At 38.6% G+C, this 18,548-nt stretch overlaps 2 protein-coding genes and 1 non-coding gene across 3 annotated transcripts in view; all 3 read right to left on the bottom strand.

The window, feature by feature from the left end:
* Positions 1-882: 882 nt before the first annotated feature.
* On the bottom strand, positions 883-8,054 carry LOC127436943 (H/ACA ribonucleoprotein complex non-core subunit NAF1-like). Its single transcript, XM_051691485.1, has 9 exons — positions 7,917-8,054; positions 6,497-7,431; positions 6,247-6,406; positions 5,948-6,041; positions 5,754-5,836; positions 4,768-4,928; positions 4,582-4,633; positions 4,284-4,374; positions 883-3,289 (listed from the first exon to the last, which is right to left on the bottom strand). The coding sequence occupies exons 1-9, from the start codon at positions 7,953-7,955 to the stop codon at positions 2,973-2,975; spliced, it is 1,932 nt and encodes a 643-aa protein (XP_051547445.1). The 5' UTR covers positions 7,956-8,054; the 3' UTR covers positions 883-2,972.
* Positions 8,055-8,382: 328 nt separating this feature from the next.
* trnay-gua (transfer RNA tyrosine (anticodon GUA)) lies at positions 8,383-8,471 on the bottom strand. Its single transcript is given in 2 exon segments — positions 8,383-8,418; positions 8,435-8,471. It is a non-coding gene; the product is annotated as a tRNA-Tyr (tRNA).
* Positions 8,472-10,140: 1,669 nt separating this feature from the next.
* LOC127436642 (myotubularin-related protein 5-like) overlaps positions 10,141-18,548 on the bottom strand; it is a 78,211-nt gene continuing 69,803 nt past the window's right edge. Inside the window, exons 33-40 of the mRNA XM_051690902.1 lie at positions 16,261-16,387; positions 15,915-16,045; positions 15,439-15,678; positions 15,242-15,349; positions 14,698-14,903; positions 12,958-13,045; positions 11,961-12,092; positions 10,141-11,851 (exon numbers count right to left, since the gene is read on the bottom strand). Coding sequence (XP_051546862.1) covers positions 11,753-11,851; positions 11,961-12,092; positions 12,958-13,045; positions 14,698-14,903; positions 15,242-15,349; positions 15,439-15,678; positions 15,915-16,045; positions 16,261-16,387 — 1,131 coding nt within the window. The 3' untranslated portion in view covers positions 10,141-11,752. The remainder of the gene's footprint in view (positions 11,852-11,960; positions 12,093-12,957; positions 13,046-14,697; positions 14,904-15,241; positions 15,350-15,438; positions 15,679-15,914; positions 16,046-16,260; positions 16,388-18,548) is intronic.

The following is an 18,548-nucleotide window of genomic DNA, read 5'->3' as shown; positions in this document are numbered from 1 at the left end:
ATTAGCTACCACAAGCAAATATTAATTGTGGAAATAAAAAGACTTGTGGCCCGGAAAATGACAAACTTCATTCACATTAGGGAAAACGAAAAAGGTGGGTTATAGTAGCCTATGTTTTCTCCTCTTAGTAACCTATCGGCCACGCAAAATCTCGAAAATTAATAAAGGCTGATAATATATCGCGCTTGCAAATTCCCTATGGATAATAGGATTTCTATAATTGTATCCAACTGTATCTGCTGATTTGGATTAAAACATCCCATAAATACTTACCAATATACATTGTTTCAACTTTTTTAATTTTTTTTACTTGGAGTGGTTTGAATCTTAACTAAAGAAGTTAATAGAGGTTTAAAGTACATTTATTAAAAGTAAAATAGTAATTAAAATAAAGTTGTAAAGAAAATGCATGATAAATGTAAAGAAAAAAACATGTTCAGAAACGTGTTAAAGGCGTTATTTATTTTAGTTTTTTAAGCTCTGTATTTATTTATTTCAGGGAATAATGCTTTCCAAGTGAACTGGGGTGCGAGAGAGGAGCGGAATATCTCATCTGGCCGTCGTAATAGCAGACACACTATACGGCTGTGATGCTAAATTTCTGACACTGCCAGAACTTCGTCGGAGGCTAAAGATCATCGCAAAGGCTATTAATCGGCCGTCGGTGAACATGTCACACTGAACGTTGTAAGATTGCCGATTTTGCCCTACGATGACAGAAATCCTTTAGGATTCCCGAAATTTGTCTCAGAAGGCAGAATCGTGGCAAAAATCATACAGTGTGCACCAGGTTTAAAATAAAGAAAATGTCTCAACACACCATAATTCAATCAAATAGCCAGAACACTGATCGACAGAAAATGTGTTTAATCCTGTTCAGAGGAGCTACGAGTTGCCACATCCACCAGTAAGTTCTGAATGTGCGCGATCTGCAGGTGTTGCTCATTGACACAATGATTGGCTTGCTGAGGTCAAATCTACAGCTTTAAAACAACACAGAAAGAGAGCATCCACAGAAGTCCTGAATATCAGAACAGAAAGCAACACAGGGGTATGGGATTTGGGTTCATGGGATAGGGCAGGGAACTGAGGCTATATTCTAGACATTTAGATACAGATAGATAAATGACACATGGAATAGGTTACAGAATTGGTCAGTTTTTGTAGATTCAATTTAACACAAGAGCTGACATATAATTTAGAGTACAGGCCTTAAAGTTCATAAACTCGACAAAAAAAAGAAACGTCCTCTCACTTTCAACTGCTTTTATTTTCAGCAAACTTGACATGTGTAAATATTTGTATGAACATAAAAAGATTCAACAACTAGTACATAAACTGAACAACTTTCACAGACATGTGACTATCAGAAATGGAATAATGTGTCAAAAGAAACAGTCAGTATCTGGTGTGGCCACCAGCTGCATTAAGTACTGCAGTGCATCTCCTCCTCATGGACTGGATCAGATTTGCCAGTTCTTGCTGTGAGATGTTACCCCACTCTTCCACCAAGGCACTTGCAAGTTCCTGGACATTTCTGGGGGGAATGGCCCTGGCCCTAGCCCTCACCCTCCGATCCAACAGGTCCCGGACGTGCTCAATGGAATTGAGATCTGGGCTCTTCGCTGGCCATGGCAGAACACTGACATTCCTGTCTTGCAGGAAATCACACACAGAACGAGCAGTACAGTTGGTGGCATTGTCATGCTGGAGGGTCATGTCATGTACCACATGAGGGAGGAGGATGTTTTCCCTGTAACGCACAGCACTGAGATTGCCTGCAATGACAACAAGCTCAGTCCGATGATGCTGTGACACACTTCCCCAGACCATGACGGACCCCCACCTCCAAATCGATCCCGCTCCAGAGTCCAGGCCTCGGTGTAATGCTCATTCCTTCGACGATAAACGCGAGTCCGACCATCACCCCTGGTGAGACAAAACTGCAACTCGTCAGTAAAGAGCACTTTTTGCCAGTCCTGTCTGTTCCAGCAAAGGTGAGTTTGTGCCCATAGGCGCCATTTCCGGTGATGTCTGGTAATGACCTGCCTTACAACAGGCCTTCAAGCCCTCAGTCCAGCCTCTCTCACTCCATTGCAGACAGTCTGTGCACTGATGGAGGAATTGTGCGTTCCTGGTGTAACTCAGGCAGTTGTTGTTGCCATCCTGTACCTGTCCCACAGGTGTGATATTCAGATGTACCGATCCTGTGCAGGTGTTGTTACACATGGTCTGCCACTGTGAGGACGATCAGCTGTCCTTCCCGTCACCTTGTAGCGCTGTCTTAGGCGTCTCACACTACAGACATTGCAATTTATTGCCCTGGCTACATCTGCAGTCCTCATGCCTCCATGCAGCATGCCTAAGGCACGTTCACACAGATGAGCAGAGACCCTGGGCATCTTTCTTTTGGTGTTTTTCAGAGCCAGTGGAAAGGTCTCTTTAGTGTCCTAAGTTTTTATAACTGTGACCTTAATTGCCTACCGTCTGTTAGCTGTTAGTGTCTTAATGACCGTTCCACAGGTGCATGTTCATTAATTGTTTATGGTTCATTGAACAAGCATGGAAAACATTGTTTAAACCCTTTACAATAAAGATCTGTGAAGTTATTTGGATTTCTACAAAATTATCTTTGAAATACAGTGTCCTGAAAAAGGGACGTTTCTTTTTTTGCTGAGTTTATAAACATTATAAGAGGTGCTCATATAATGAATGTATAAAATAACTGCAAAAATAGAATACTGAACACAAAGCAATTCTTAAATCATACCTAAAATCTCTCTCTCTCTCTCACACTCACACACACAGTGAAAAAGACATTGAAAATGAGAAATTCCACTCTTTTAATATACAATACTGCTTTATCATACTATACACGTGTATACAGTTATGTTAGTATTCAAATATTGTGTTCCCTTCTTTGGGCGCAAGATAGGCATTGGGTGCTAATGGAAGATAATCAAATCACAGGTTTATCGATTAGATGGTGGTGGTGGGGGCTGGAACATATAGCCCTGATTGGCCCCTGGGGGCCAAGGGTGCATGCCCATGTGAAAGGGCGGTGGTCTGTGATAGGGTGGGTACATTGGGCCCTGGAATGGAAACAGGTGTGGATCTGAAGGTGGGTACATGTAATCAGAATGTGGAAAGTAAGGGTGTGCATGATAATCGCTATGGAAACCGCCGCCGCGATTGTGGTGCTGCACATGTGGAACGTTGCGATTCTGTCTGGGTTTCCGCCGAGCAGATTTTTGAGGCGGCACAGCTTTATGGACATCTGACTCGTCCTCTGGTAAGGGAGCAAATAAAGTAGTTATGAGAAATTATCTACATTGACAACTAATTCCAACTAAAGAAATTATGATAAATGCTGAATGAATATGTATTAATGGGGTAGTTCACCCAAAAATTTAAATTCTCTCATCCTCAGGCCATCCCAGATGTGTATGACTTTTTTTCTTCTGCTGAAGACAAACAAAGACTTTTAGAGGAATATCTCAGCTCTGTTGGTCCATATAATGCAAGTGAATGGTGACCAAAACTTTGAAGTCCAAAAAGCACAACGGCCGCATGAAAGTAATCCATAAGACTCCAGTGGTTTAATCCATGTCTTCTGGAGCAATATGATAGGTATGGGTGAGAAAGAGATTGATATTTAAGTCCTTTTTTACAATAAATCTCCACTTTCACATTCTTTTTTTTTTCTCAGTGAAAATGTTTCACATTATGCATAGACACCTTCTGTGCAGGGAGCAGAATTAAAAGTAAAATATATTACTGATCTGTTTCTCACCTTTCATATTGCTTCAGAAGACATGGATTAAACCACTGGAGTCTTATGGATTACTTTTATGCTGTCTTTATGTCCTTTTTGGAACTTCAAAGTTCTGGCCACCATTCATTTGCATTGTATGGACCTACAGAGCTGAAATATTCTTCTAAAAATCTTAATTTGTGTGCTGCAGAAAAAAAGTCATACACATCTGGGATGGCATGAGGGTGAATAAATTATGAGAAAATTTTCATTTTTGGGTGAACTATCCCTTTAAGAAAAGCAATGAGTGATTGCATTTTCTACTTTAAAAAAATGTCAGTTTGTCAAAGCTGTGGCCTAGTGGCTAGCACACATGTTGCTCATGCGGGTGATAAAAGTTCTAATTCAGAATCCACCTTTCCTAATTCCATTCCCCACCATCAATTAATGTACCTAGTAAAAAGTAATACAAAAATGGCAATAACAACAACAAAAAATTGTATTTGTATAAAAAGGCTGCTTGACCCACCTGAGTTAGAATCATTCTGTTGTCGTCTCTTTTGCTCTTTCAGTTTCTGCTTGGCCAGTCTCTCTTGCTCATCGTCGCTAAAGTCTAGTGCCTACACACAACAGAGTGATCATAAATCAGTGGTGAGGCTAAACAAGTGTGAATGGGCAACACTTCCGAAAATATCAGGTAATACTGATAATGAACTGCCTGATTATGCAAGAGATATTAGGGCAAGCATTTTATTATTTCTGCCACAAAATGTAAGCCTTTGTTGACCTAATTTTCCAAACAATTGTCATAAAAGGGACACATTTACCTCAGGAGGTGGTTCCTGATCATTTTTCCAGGATGCATCTGACCCTTTGGTCCTAGTTTGAGAGGAATAATTTGTAAATGTACAGGATGTGGAAAATACAACAGCAGAACAGCACCGAGGATATCTAGAACCGAAATATCGACACTACTACGCCCATGCGTTCTGCTGATCTGATGAGACACTCACTCTTTGAGTTGCTCTGTAAAGATGTAGTCTGTGAAATCTTTGATTTTTGGTGCACAGTAAACCAGGTCTTGAATTTTAAGATCTTTCTGGTCTATGTCTTCATGGGAATTGAACCTCAAAATGTAGTAGGGCTGACAAACCGGCCCAAAGACTTCAAAAACCTGAGGAAAAATCAAAGAGTTCAGTTCTACCACAAAGCAGCAAACCTAAAGGAATGTTCCAGGTTCAATACAAGTTAAGCCACAAACATTTATTTTGACTCATCTCTCCTTTTCTTTAAAAATAAAAGCAAAAATGGTTACAGTGAGGCACTTACAATGGAAGTGAATGGGGCCAATTTTTGGAGGGTTTAAAAGCAGAAATGCAAAGCTTATAATTTAATAAAAGCACTTACGTTAATTCTTCTGTTAAAAATTGTGTATTATTTGAGCTATAAATTTGTTTAAATTGTGATTTTTACATTACTTTTAGGATTTTAAGTGTTGTTGACATTACATCGTCACGGCAACGAAAATGTAAAATTGGTTATAGCTTTACACAGAAAAGGTTAGCAAGTGATTTTATCACACTAAAATCATGTTTACACGCAAATTGTTTACATCTTGTGGCTATACTTTTGAAACAGTGAGTATTTTAATATAAAAAAATTGGCCCCCCCATTCAATTTTCTTGTAAGTGCCTCGCTGTAACCCAGCTTTTTTTTTAAGGAGGGACGAGTCAAAATTAATTTTTGTGGTAATCAATATTATGCTACAAATGCTGTCGATTGAGCTTAACTTGTATTGAACCCAGAATATTCCTTTAACAAAAAGGTACGAAAAATAAATTCACAATACGCCTTTCAAAAGGATTTACACATCTCTTTGCATGTTTCAAAAGAAAAAGTAATCATGTCATTATTAAAGATGGTTACAAAATATTGGGAAATAAATCTACCACCTGCAGGGTTGACATTTCACTCCCAAAGAGAGGTTATTCTTACTAACCTTTCCAATAGAATTTCGGTCTTTGCTGAATAACACACTGTCCTCATTCAATGGTGGTGTGTTCTTGAATGACTCCACAATCACTAAGTTACATGAGACAATTTAGGGTGACAAGTGTTGGCACAATGTCACAACATTTAATAGTTGTATGCTTGACAGTTTAGTATTACAGTGGCAACTTTGGAAAATAATACCTAATCGCTCTAAAATGCTTGATATCCTTCCAGCGGGCTCTATCTCTGTATCCCCTGGAAGGCTGATGGTCAGGTTCTCCACAGCAGGGAGGTCCTACACAACCAAAAGATGACTTACAACTTATGTAGAGATGTCACTAGATAGTAGTGATACTAGATGGTAGTGCACTCTATTTAAATATGCATAAAGTATAACATATATGTTTACAGATATATACACTCTGTAGTGCAATCTTACAATTATGTTTACACAAAATCCAATCACAGTTGGCAACCAAAATCCTTCTTATAACCCCCACCTCTATAAGTAGCCCATCTTGGATTTGCACTGGTGCTGGCCCCTTTCCATGGCCTATGGCAACACCTTCATCTTCAGTGTGATTCACCATTAAAGGCTCGGAGGAGGAAGAGGATGAGGATGACGAAGAGGTGGATGTGGAGGATGAGGAATCTGTGTCACTGTGTCACATTTAAAAAAACAAACAAATCTTATATTAAAATGGAGATATTACTGTAGGGATCAGATACATTTATGTATTTTGATCTCACCTGTCTGAGCAGTTGTCATCTGAGCTGTTTCCTCTGTACTGCATACTCAGAAGAGCCAAGGATCCAGTGCCAGAGAGTGGACTAACCACAGTTCTGCAATGCGTCTCTGCAGGTCCAGACTTATTACTAGTGCACTGATCTTCCGTCCGTTTAGACTGAACGATGGTGCACTGATCTCCCGTCTGTTCCAACTGAACACTGGTGCACTGATCCCCTGTCAGTCCATATTGAGGACTGGTGCACTGTTTAGACTGAATATTGATGCACTGATCTGCTGTCTGTTCCAACTGAACGCTGGCGCACTGATCCCCTGTCAGTCCATATTGAGGACTGGTGCACTGTTTAGACTGAATATTGATGCACTGATCTCCCGTCTGTTCCAACTGAACACTGGTGCACTGATCCCCTGTCAGTCCATATTGAGGACTGGTGCACTGTTTAGACTGAATATTGATGCACTGATCTGCTGTCTGTTCCAACTGAACGCTGGCGCACTGATCTGCTGTCTGTTCCAACTGAACGCTAGCGCACTGATCTGCTGTCTGTTCCAACTGAACACTGGTGCACTGATCTTCTGACTGTTCCAACTGAATATTGGTGCACTGATCTTCTGACTGTTCCAACTGAACACTGGTGCACTGATCTTCTGACTGTTCCAACTGAATATTGGTGCACTTATCTTCTGACTGTTCCAACTGAACGCTAGCGCACTGATCTTCTGACTGTTCCAACTGAATATTGGTGCACTGATCTTCTGACTGTTCCAACTGAATATTGGTGCACTGATCTCCCATCAGTCTAGACTGATTACTGGAGCACAGTTCTCCTGCTGGTCCAAGTTGACCACTGGAGCTCTGATCAGCTTTCAGCTGAAATGGTAAAATGTTATTGTCCACTTCCATTTTTTCTATTCCAGATTTGGTCTCATCTTGATCCTGCATGAAACAAGGTATTATAACAAATAAGTAAGTCAAGACATGTATGATTATCAAAACACCCTTGTAGATTATTAATCTATACATGTCAAACCATCATAATTAATAGGTTTCTAACTTGGTGTTAAGCAAAGATTGTTGTATACAGAGGGTGGTAGTATTTCAAGACATTTTTTATTATTATATATTGTTGCTAATTAAATGTATTATTATGTCGTGACTCGTGTTTATAATTATTACTATTATAACTACATTAACAAAAATATCCACATGAGTGTGTTATCCATCGACCATTTCATAATGGTAAAATAAATACTGTTTGTGGTTGCTGAAGAGTTTATATATGTTTACGCTTCACAAGAGCTGGTTATTTATACTTTTCTAAAACTCAGCACTCGTTCAGTTAATCCAATCAGTTTACATCAAGCACGGCCAAATTAATATGAATGATCAATAACAAACATGAGGGTATCAACACGGTTTACCTTGCTACCATTGACGCTTTCTTCGATGGAGATCTCCATGTTTAGATTTCCACGTGAGAACAGCGTGAAAAAAGCGCTTCAAATAAGATGTTACGTCACTTGACGCCACAGCAACCGGAACAGCTGAGATCATTTCAAAATAAAAGCCCCTAGTGTGTCTGATTCATTTTATATATATATATATATATATATATATATATGGCATATATATATATATATAATTTATTTTTTATTTATTTATAAAAATTGTATATCAGAAGTTTTAAGATATGTTTATACTATTGAAAGAGCATAACCTCTCTTTGCCAGGGAGAAAAACTGCTGCACTTGCTGGCATCAATTATTCTTTCCTTGAGTTTTAACTGAATGTCAGTATGATCCATAAACTACCCACAAGTACAACATCATCATCAATCGGGAACGATATCATAGCCTCCAAATGCTGGGTTGTTATGAATAAAACTATTCCTTCGAGCCGGATTCGAACCAGCGACCTAAGGATGACAGCGTTAAGAACTCTACAGTCCTCCGCTCTACCAACTGAGCTATCGAAGGTCTTACATCATAAGATATAAAAATGAAGATGCTATAAAAAGAAGCTACTAATAGCGCAGCCGTATTAAGAAATTAAAAATTATTTAACTTAGGGTGACCATACGTCCTCTTTTTCGGACCTTAAAAAAGCGTTAAAGTTAATACTTCATTGTGTGTGCGCGCATATTTGCATTGCTTTAACCCGTCTTTGTAAGTCCCGCCTTCTCGCACACCAATTGGTCGATTATAAGAGGCTTGCAGCAACTATTGGCCAAATTACTGCCTGTCAATCTCTCCGCGCACGCGCGAAGCGCTGTTGTGTTCGGCATCAAACAGCTCGACAGTAGCAGCAAATGACAGCTGAGTGGAAACAATGCCCAAACGAAAGTGCAAATTTATAGAAGATTTGCACAAAAATTCCCATGCTTTCGTCCAGGTCGAGATCCGTGGGAAGCAGAATGTATGACATGTAAAGCTGGCACTTATGTGTCAGTTGCTAATAAAGGTGCAAGTGATTTAGAAGCACACGTTAGCTCTGCGAAGCATAAAGGGGCATCAAAAGGTAAAAGTTCATCATGTAAATTAATGGACTACTTTTTACGACCAGGTAAAATTATCACATTGCTTCATTTTCCATGGCCATTCAAAATAATAGTAATAGTAAATGAAGGTACACTCATGGCATCAAATGTTTTATTTTAGTACATGGACATTCAAAATAATGTTGGAAATGTTTATTTATTTATATGTATTTATGTTATGCTAACAGAGTGTCTTTTTCACTATATTAAAGTTTGCATCCATAGTTGCACTGTTTTGAACCCTATTATTCCCCTATTATCAATGCAGGCGAGACGGCTCTTGTAATGCTAATAAATAAGCAGTAGGTGGCGCCATGGGTACATTTAATACACGTGTCCTCTGCATTATGGCTCAAAGCAAAATAAGCAGCAGATGATTGATTCTGAAAAATAGATACCAGTAACACTTTAATTCCCCAACTCCATACCCGCCCTGAAAACACGAATAGCAACTTACGAGCAATAAATTATTGAAACCATCTCTCAATTGGACCACACGCGGAATCAAATGGCAGACATTTTTATAACAATGCTTTAATAATGGAATCAGTTTACTTTCGTATTCTTAAATTAATATAAATCCTTGCACTGACACCAGTGAACACAGACAAAAGCAGCCAAATGTCAGGAGGTTGTGAACCCCACAGTGGTTTAATAAAAATAAAAAATAAAAAAAAACATGGCATGATTGACAACAGAACCTGTATCAAATGAAAGTAATCTATTAAACAAATGTATGAAAAATAAATAATTAAAATGCAGTTATACAGTTTAGCTTTGATGTCAGCACTCATGAAAACCTCTGTTTCCTAAGAGAACTTATGTTGTCAGTTTGTAATGAGTGAACATCATTATATATAATTAGTCACATTAACACAGAGATAAACAATGGCACATGTTGGATTTCTAATTTAAAAGTTAATTGGTGCTCTGAGGACTGTCATATTCAGGAGACAAAGTTAAATAAATTACTACCATTAACATACATATTTGAGTATTATATACAAAAGGACTTATTGAAAAAAAAAAAAAAAAAAAAACTAATTACCCTATTTTACACCGTGTCTGTGTGTGCGTGTGTGTGTTAGTTCTTGTATCTGGGATAGATATATATATATATATATATATATATATATATATATATATATATATATATATATATATAAAATAATAAAATACAAAAAACTGCAACAGAACAGTCCAGTGATATTTATATGCATCCTCACTAAGTCCAGTAAAATAGACTCTTCTTTCTCTAAAGGAATAATATAAACAAACTCCTCTATGTACAGGATTCAAAACAGAACATGTAACAGACTAACTAAAACACTGATTCAGACAGATTCAAGACTCAGAGACGGGGGAAAGGAAGCACACGTCAACCAGTGTTGGTAGAATGGCATTTGTTTTTGCGCTAGGCGAATTTCTTAAATTGTAAGTTATAATTTTGTGATATGATTCCCAACAAGCAGAATATTTCAATGACCATACCATAAAACCTCAATATACAGTATAGATATAAATGGTCTAAAACATGACTTGGACCCAATAAACCATACTGATTACATTTTAAGGGGTTGTTCTCTATCAGTATTAATTATATCAATGCATACATTTTTAAATTTGTATATATTTTTTTTTATTTTTCCAAAAACTTTTACAGGAAGTGATGTGGAGCACAGTTGTCATGGCAGCCAGCTCCCGTCTCTGGCCTCTGATTGGTGTAAACAGACACTTCACGAAAACCCCTCCAGACACTGCCCCACTTTTGTCTGCATCTTTCGTTTTCTAAAATCAAAGAATCATCTCTTTGTGCATAAATTATAATGGCAAAATATATCCCTCCTTTTCCTTTAGCATCTCTTCCATTCTCAATAGCAATAGTGGTTTTTATGTCTATCTTGAAGAAAAACTGATACGAGGAAGACCCCATGAATATACTGTAAGGTTTAGTTTGTAAACAGTTAAATCTGAATGCATAATCTCCAAATGGCATTGTTTGGGCAATGTGCCTGCCATGGTACACTGTTACAAGAATGCATGTTTTGTGTATTACTTTGACGTAAATAACCATATATACTGAAATTCCTTCATGAACCGTTGCTTGGAGACCCAGCTTCAGAATGGGCTTTGACAAAGCCAAACAATCAGAAGGAAGCAAGAGAATTTAACCTGCCAGTGGCAGCTATGATATAGTGAAAGCAATGAGATTGGAAAGAGTTAACATTACATTAGGGTCACTCTTTTGCAAGCTGTGGCTAGTTTTTGGGCATTCACAGGCCCCTGCATAGCTGAAAGTTGGGCATTTGGCAGTATCCGAACAATATGGGAGGGTGCAAGCGGTAGCTGAAGAATCGCAGTCTGTCAGAAATGAGACCATGCGTCTTTTGAATAAGCATTAGAGATCATTCAGGGGTTGTGATTGTGTAAAAAAAAAAAAAAAGAAAGAAAGAAACTCGGTGAGACCACAGGTATAATAAGTCTTAAAGGGGATTCTTTGTTTTGTTTTTTTTCATTGGTTTTTAACATTTTTTAACAAAAACGCTGAAATGTGGTGAGGTGCAGCATTGTACAGTTCAATACCACTGACACGGGACCATAGCCATGCCCATTCTAAATTCCCTCTGTAAGCGCGGGGGAAGCTCTGCCAACTGGCTATGAGCAATGTCCATCAATGGCTCCGAAGTTTCACAGTTCTTTCCTCCATAAACCCCTCCTCCCCTATGCATCAGATAGGCAACTCTGAATACTGTCCATCCATAACTGTGCATTCGCGCTGTCCTGGGCACAGAAGTTGTACACTCTTTTAGTTGTTTTGAGCTGAGAAAGAGAGGGATAAAAATTGCATTAATGAACACTTAGTGGACTCCTAAAAATGTGTGAACAATCAATAAGCAAAGTGAGCTGATAGGAATTACTGAGATCTTACATCAAAGAAGGCTTTTTCATCTATGTTTTTAGGTGCTCCCATGGTAGGCGTTCCCGGAATGACAGATTCCACTTCGGCTAACTCGATGACTCCTTTACACTCTTTATCTTGCCTTGTTTCGTAGTATCGCAACTGGACAAGAGAGAAAGAGAAGAGAAATATTAATGTCTTTGAGTAAACCCTTTGAACTGTCATTCTTACAAGCATGAATTGGCTTTGGCAACCCATTTTACTTCCATAATACGATGTATTTTTGAGTAAAGGAGGAGTAAAAAAAAAAGGAAGGGTGGGTGGATGGGATTTAATTTTATCCATCTGTAACTGGTTGTATCATGAAAGTATGTGTTCTATACCAGAATAGAGACAGGTGGTTAAAGGGAAAGGGCTGAAGACTTACAAAAGCAAAGTCGTTTCAGAGGCAGAGCAAATTATGAAAGATTACATACACAAACTGCTTTCTTTGGAATAATGTGCACTAATGAATCATGCACAATAAGACCAGAAATGTGTATTAAGAAATGAAATAGGGTCAATTTTGATTTCTTGTTGACATGTTGAAACATTTGATTTGTATATACATTTTTATGGTCACACTTTACATTAGGTGGCCTTAACTACTATGTTCTAACATTAAATACATACAAGACTATGTATTTACTGTGTAACTACATGCTGTTCTGCAAAATGCCCACATTTGCTGCTACTGAGGTTGAGGTATGGGTAGGTTTAGGAGTAAGGGTAGGGTTAGAGGTTAGAGTTAGGTTTTGGGGTAAGGCTTGGGTTAGGGGTGAAGTTAACAGTGTAACTACAAATGTAATTAAATGCAAGTACTTTAAATGCAATTACAATGCAACAACATGTATGTACATAATAAGTACATAGTATCAAATGGTTAATAACAAAGTAGTTAAGGCTACCTAATGTAAAGTGGGTCAATTTTTTTTTTCTGGTTTAAAAACCAAAAATGTTTTCATCATTCTCTAAAATTATAATGTACCTGGTGTTTGGTCTTGTCCAGTACAAACCAACGTGGTTTCCATGGTTTCAGCAAAGCGCCTCTTTTGTGTAAAATACCCTCGAAACTCCTAGAAATCAGATTTTACTTAGACTTTCACAAAGCAATGGCTCAGTTATGAACATGCTACATGGATAAATACTATTGCCTGCCTGTTATGTAAAAACATTAACTCGATTTATTACACAGCATCCTGGAATACTCTATTCTGATTGGTTAACGGCACCCTCTCGCAGTCTGATTTTGCTCTGTAATAACCGCAGCTCCACGTATCAGACCGCTCATCCGGGTTCTGCAAACAGTCTCTCCTGCTTCACGTTGCACTCTGCGATCTCTACAAGTAAGCTAATAAAATTATTTCAACTCAAATCTGTGTTTCATGTGCATTTATTTATTTATTTGGCAAGTAGCCTTGTAATAAGATGCATAACGAGGAGTCAGACAGTCATTTTTACAAAATAAACATCAACAGAACTCCGACCCAAACTTGAGGTTGATTCCAGCTGTTCAGCGATTTCTTTCTTCCCAAATGACATACTTTCAATGCAAATCAATATTTTATGTCCACGTATTTATTTAATTGCTTAGTTGCTGTGTAATAAGCAGGATAATGTACAGTCAGCTGGACCTTATTTCCTCAAAATAAACCCCTTCAGGGTGATACAAGACCCCTCCGCTTTGCTACGGGGTCCTGATCACCCTGTCGGGGTTTACTGTGTGATAACAACCATCTGACTGTACATTATCCCTTACATATTTAAAGGAATATTCCGGGTTTAATACATGCTAACCTTAATCGACAGCACTTGTGGCATAAAGTGAATGGGCCAATTTTAGGAGGGTTTAAAAAATTTGCTCAAATTGATGTTTTTGTGGGAATTACAGGGTTTACGGTGTTACATTGTCTTGGCAACGAAGTTGTAAAATTGGATAACTTGACAGAGAAAAGGTTAGCAAGTGATTTTATCACACTAAAATCACGTTAACGCATACTGTTTAGGTCTTGTGGCTAAACTTTAGAAAAACTGAGTATTTTAACATTTCCGGATTGGTCCCATTCACTTCCATTTTAAGTATTTTATTTATTTATTATTATTATTTTTTTTTTTTTTGTGGATTTTTCCCCTTTTTCACCCAATTTGGAATGCCCAATTCCCAATGCGCTTTTAAGTCCTTGTGGTCGCGTAGTGATTCGCCTCAATCCGGGTGGCGGAGGACGAATCCCAGCTGCCTCCGCGTCTGAGACCATCAACCCGCGCATCTTTTCACGTGGCTTGTTTAGCACGTTGCCATGGAGACATAGTGCGTGTGGAGGCTTCACGCCATCCACCGCGGCATCCATGCTCAACTCACCACGTGCCCCACCGAGAACAAACCACATTATAACAATCACGAGGAGGTTACCCCATGTGACTCTACCCTCCCTAGCAACCGGGCCAATTTGGTTGCTTAGGAGACCTGGATGGAGTCACTCAGCACGCCCTGGGATTCGAACTAGCGAACTCCAGGGGGTGGTAGCCAGCGTCTTTTACCACTGAGCTACCCAGGCCCCCGATTTTTTATTTTTTTAAAGGAAGGTCAAGTCAAAATAATTTTTTTGTTGTAATCAACATTATGCTACAAATGCTATCGATTGAGCTTAACTTGTATTGAACCTAGAATATTCCTTTAAACATCCAAAACAATGCTGTATTCTCCATAAACCTTTGCTTTTAAACAGACCTGTTCTCGCTCTCTGTGCTCTGAAACTGGCTGTAGAGCGTGCTGGTCCTGGGCCGACCAGAAGCAGGCGTGGAGGTGGCGTTGACCTCACAGTCCAGAGCCAGGTTAATTGAGGAGCCGACCCCACTCTTCTGCAGATACACACCTTGAGAGCGCCGCTGGTGACTCAGATTAGAAGACATGAGCAGAGAGCTGGAGAACGAGTGCTGAGGGGAAAGAAAGAGAGAAACCATTGCTTGATTACAAGAATGACTTTGGGATTCAGGAACATGCATGTACAGTAGGTACAAATAAGACACTAAATACTACTTTTTAATTAAGTTAATCCGCAATTTATAATGCCCTTATTACAGGGACAGTCTCCCTGGAAGATCCTGAGGGTAAATGTCTTGACTAAGGGAACAGTGGTAATGGTTCATGGATAAACACTTGCTGGGTTTGAACCCACAACCTTTAGGCTACCAGGTTTTACATTAATGTAGGAACCCAGCACATTAGTAATAAGCTGGCACAAGTAAGAAGCCGGTTTATCTTTGTATCTAACCCGGCTCTCTAGTCTGGATTCGGCCCGTTGGGTTGTCTTAGTCTTGTCCCATGTGTCCTTCCATTTCTCCGTAGGTTGTCCTAACTCATTTTCCAGGTTCTGCACATCCTGGGAACACAAACAACATTACAACCTTCAGTAATTGTGTTTCAGTATGTGTGTTTTAATGCAATGAGGACTCTTGCTGTGGTCCTTACTTGCAACAGCTTTGTGATGGCATCAGGCACTACTTTACTGAGGCTGTCGTAGCAAGGCCAGACAATCCTCCGCTGGGACTTGGGCGCCGTTGTCTCCTGTCTCTCGCCCGCTTCCTCCACTGGCTTCTCTTGCCGCCCCCGCACCACCTCCCAGTCAAAGGATGGACCCTCAGAAAGCGTCTCCTCTGTGTAAAAGTCCCAAACTTTCAAATTGGAAATGTAACTGTAGGGCTTTAGGACCTGTGAGGAAAAAGAGGGAGTTAAAGTCACTGACCAACAGAGGGCACTGGAGAATTACTACTATTTAAATGAACTTCAATAATAGAACCTTGTTATCAAGGCGTATGTATTACAGACAGATTTTTATTGTAGTAAGTCATAAACTCACAATATGTATGACAGAAAAAAAGATGCAAATTTTTTTTTTTAAATAAAGTAAAAATGTCATAAAATTAGAAAGACCTCCACACACATACCTCCTCCTCCTCTGGAGAAAACATGTAGTTGAAGAAGATGGGGGTCTTTTTGTTGAGACGGTCAATGTAATCCCAGACCGACTTATACACCTGAGGGTTCCTTCTCTCGCCTTTTTCCTCATACAAAACACCTGCACAGACAATACATTGGGACGGGGCCAAAATAAAGAGTTTAATAATTGCATACTGTAAATATTAACATGAAACATCCTGTCAAGTTAAGCTTGAATTGTGACAGCATTACTCAATTTGAGGGTACAAAGCAATGATCTAATTAAGAGTTTACAGTTGCCATTATATAGTATCTTAATGGCAATTTTGTGCTAATCAATGAATAAGGACTCACCCAGCTCTATGCGCTCATAGTCGGAGTCCAGCAGGAAGGTGCGGAAGCGGTTGGAGACGTAGTGGTAGGCGAGGAACTTCAGGTAGTACTGACTGAACTCAAACTCCATGGGGAACTGCAGATGGATCTGTGGGAAGAAAAGGCAGAGGAGAGGGTTTTCAATGTGACAAACCAATTAGATATTGATAATAGCCATGTTTATATGCTCATGACAACAACAGAGAACCATATGCATAAGAAACATATTGGCCCGAGGACTGAACTTTGTGGAACACCATTAGATAGAGTAAGCATTTCCCCTATTACAACACACTGTGATCAATCAGAAATTTAATTATGGAACCATATACAAACAGCTGAGTCAAAGCCAAGAGATAAAAACCTTTTTAAACAATAGAGTGGGCAACAGAATCAACCAGTGAGAGATAAGTTTACTTCTTCAAAGTCACTTTCCATTTGAGACAAACAGTGAGATGGGAAACCAGATATCCTGGACTTCTGAAACCTTATCGTCATTAGGGCTGTCACAAATATGAAATCTGGCTGATGATTAATTGTAAAACAAGTAATTGCGATTATGATGATTAATTGTCTTTTTAGGGCTATGCCGATTAATTGTCTCTTTAAGGGCTTTCATGATTAATTGTCATATATATTGTCATATTTCTTAGGGTGTGTTTTTTTCTGCATGTGTGCTTCATACACCTTAAGAAGTCATTTTTACATATTTAACTTGAATCATATATATCTATGAATCAAATAATAAAATAGGGATATGTGATTTCCTTTTAAGGCTTTAAAATCTTGTGAATGACATGAAAAATAATTAAATATTTTAAATATTCCTAGGAATATTTATGATATGTCTCTCTTTTTGGTCAACTTTAGTTTTGGTCAATTTTAGACTTGTTTTTTTAACTCATATATTTTAAAAAATGTAAACTAAAAAATAAAATATATTATTATGTAATAGTAAAACATTTATTTCCTTATTTCTTCACTTTCACACATTATTTTAATGCTCTGATTAAACCCACGAGCCCTTATTTGTCATGAAGCAAAATCTTCGAGATTTAATATCATTATTTCATCATTCCACAGAAATAGAGTAAGCGTGGGTCTCCTCCTCTGTCACTGCGTGTATGAACCAGGAACATTTGCCATTAAACGATCATTTAAAGTAAAACTGGAGCGCTTTGTGTTCACTATCACAGTTTATACTTGTTCGTTTATATTTTCACGGGAGTTTGGCGTGAGCCTCTGCTGACAGCGCGTGCATCAGAGCGGTGTGGCTCAGTGACGCTCGGACTCGGAGTTCAACTGAATGACACACAAACGTGCCGTTCGTGGCATTTATACAGTATATTTGCTTAAAATTCACTTATTTGGGGAATTCAAATGTGATTGAAATTAGAATGCTTATCGTGGTTCTCAAATAACAGCGGTTAGATCAAATAGCCGTGATCAGACGGATATTTAATAATCGTGCTAGGCCTAATCATCATCAAACAGGAAATCTTGTGTTCTTGATATGCTGTCAAATGTAGATCCAATCTCCTAAAATCATGCTATTAAGCAACCCCCATTGTTTACAAGTATGAGGAAGGAAACTCTGCCCTTATATTCACAGTAAATTAGTTGGATAAAGCTTACACAATCCAGATGAGCAATGAGTGGTGGCATCTCATCTTTGAAGGTGTGGCAGGTTTAGGTTGACAGCAGGATGTACAGTAGGGATATATAAATGTGTATATTGGCTTGTTTAATGAGCTGCCTCTCTGGTACCTGATCGTATAATCAATAATGACAGAGCAATTATTTTCCTTTCCCCTTTCCTTACTGGAAAAAGTTCTCAAGTATGCAGTGATTACTTTATCAACACCCAACAATACAGTCATTTGTCCCTGTAGACATGTTTATGTAAGTTTTACTGTTCACAAGATAAATGTTCTCCAGAACTAGATGTAAACAGTTCTATTGAAAGGCTGATTAAATCAGTCCTTAAAGAGAGATGTAAATAAACTGGCAAACATCCTGCATGTGACCAAAACAATTATGTCATAAAATCATACTTTGGAATGAACACACACAAACACAAAAGGAAAATTTGACTAACACTTTGTTAAAAAATTCCCTTTATATACTATGTTCACAAACGCATACATATGTACTATTCTGATGAGCCGAATCATCGGGCAAGTTTTTTGAGATGATTGGTATCGGTCGATAACGATTTCAGTTTAAGATTACATATTTCTAAGGACACAAGGAGTCTGGTTTTTGCATGT

Source organism: Myxocyprinus asiaticus, chromosome 47, assembly GCF_019703515.2.
Source record: "Myxocyprinus asiaticus isolate MX2 ecotype Aquarium Trade chromosome 47, UBuf_Myxa_2, whole genome shotgun sequence".
NCBI lineage: Eukaryota > Metazoa > Chordata > Actinopteri > Cypriniformes > Catostomidae > Myxocyprinus > Myxocyprinus asiaticus.
This window is presented reverse-complemented; position numbering and strand designations above follow the sequence as displayed.

Excerpts from the sequence above, each read along its gene's own strand:
- LOC127436943 (XM_051691485.1), bottom strand. The coding sequence starts at position 7,955 with ATGGAGATCTCCATCGAAGAAAGCGTCAATGGTAGCAAG. Across the intron at positions 6,042-6,246 it reads AAGATGGGCTACTTATAGAG|GACCTCCCTGCTGTGGAGAA; the intron begins GTGGGGGTTATA and ends TTGGTTGTGTAG. Across the intron at positions 3,290-4,283 it reads ACAGAATGATTCTAACTCAG|AGGACGAGTCAGATGTCCAT; the intron begins GTGGGTCAAGCA and ends CTCCCTTACCAG.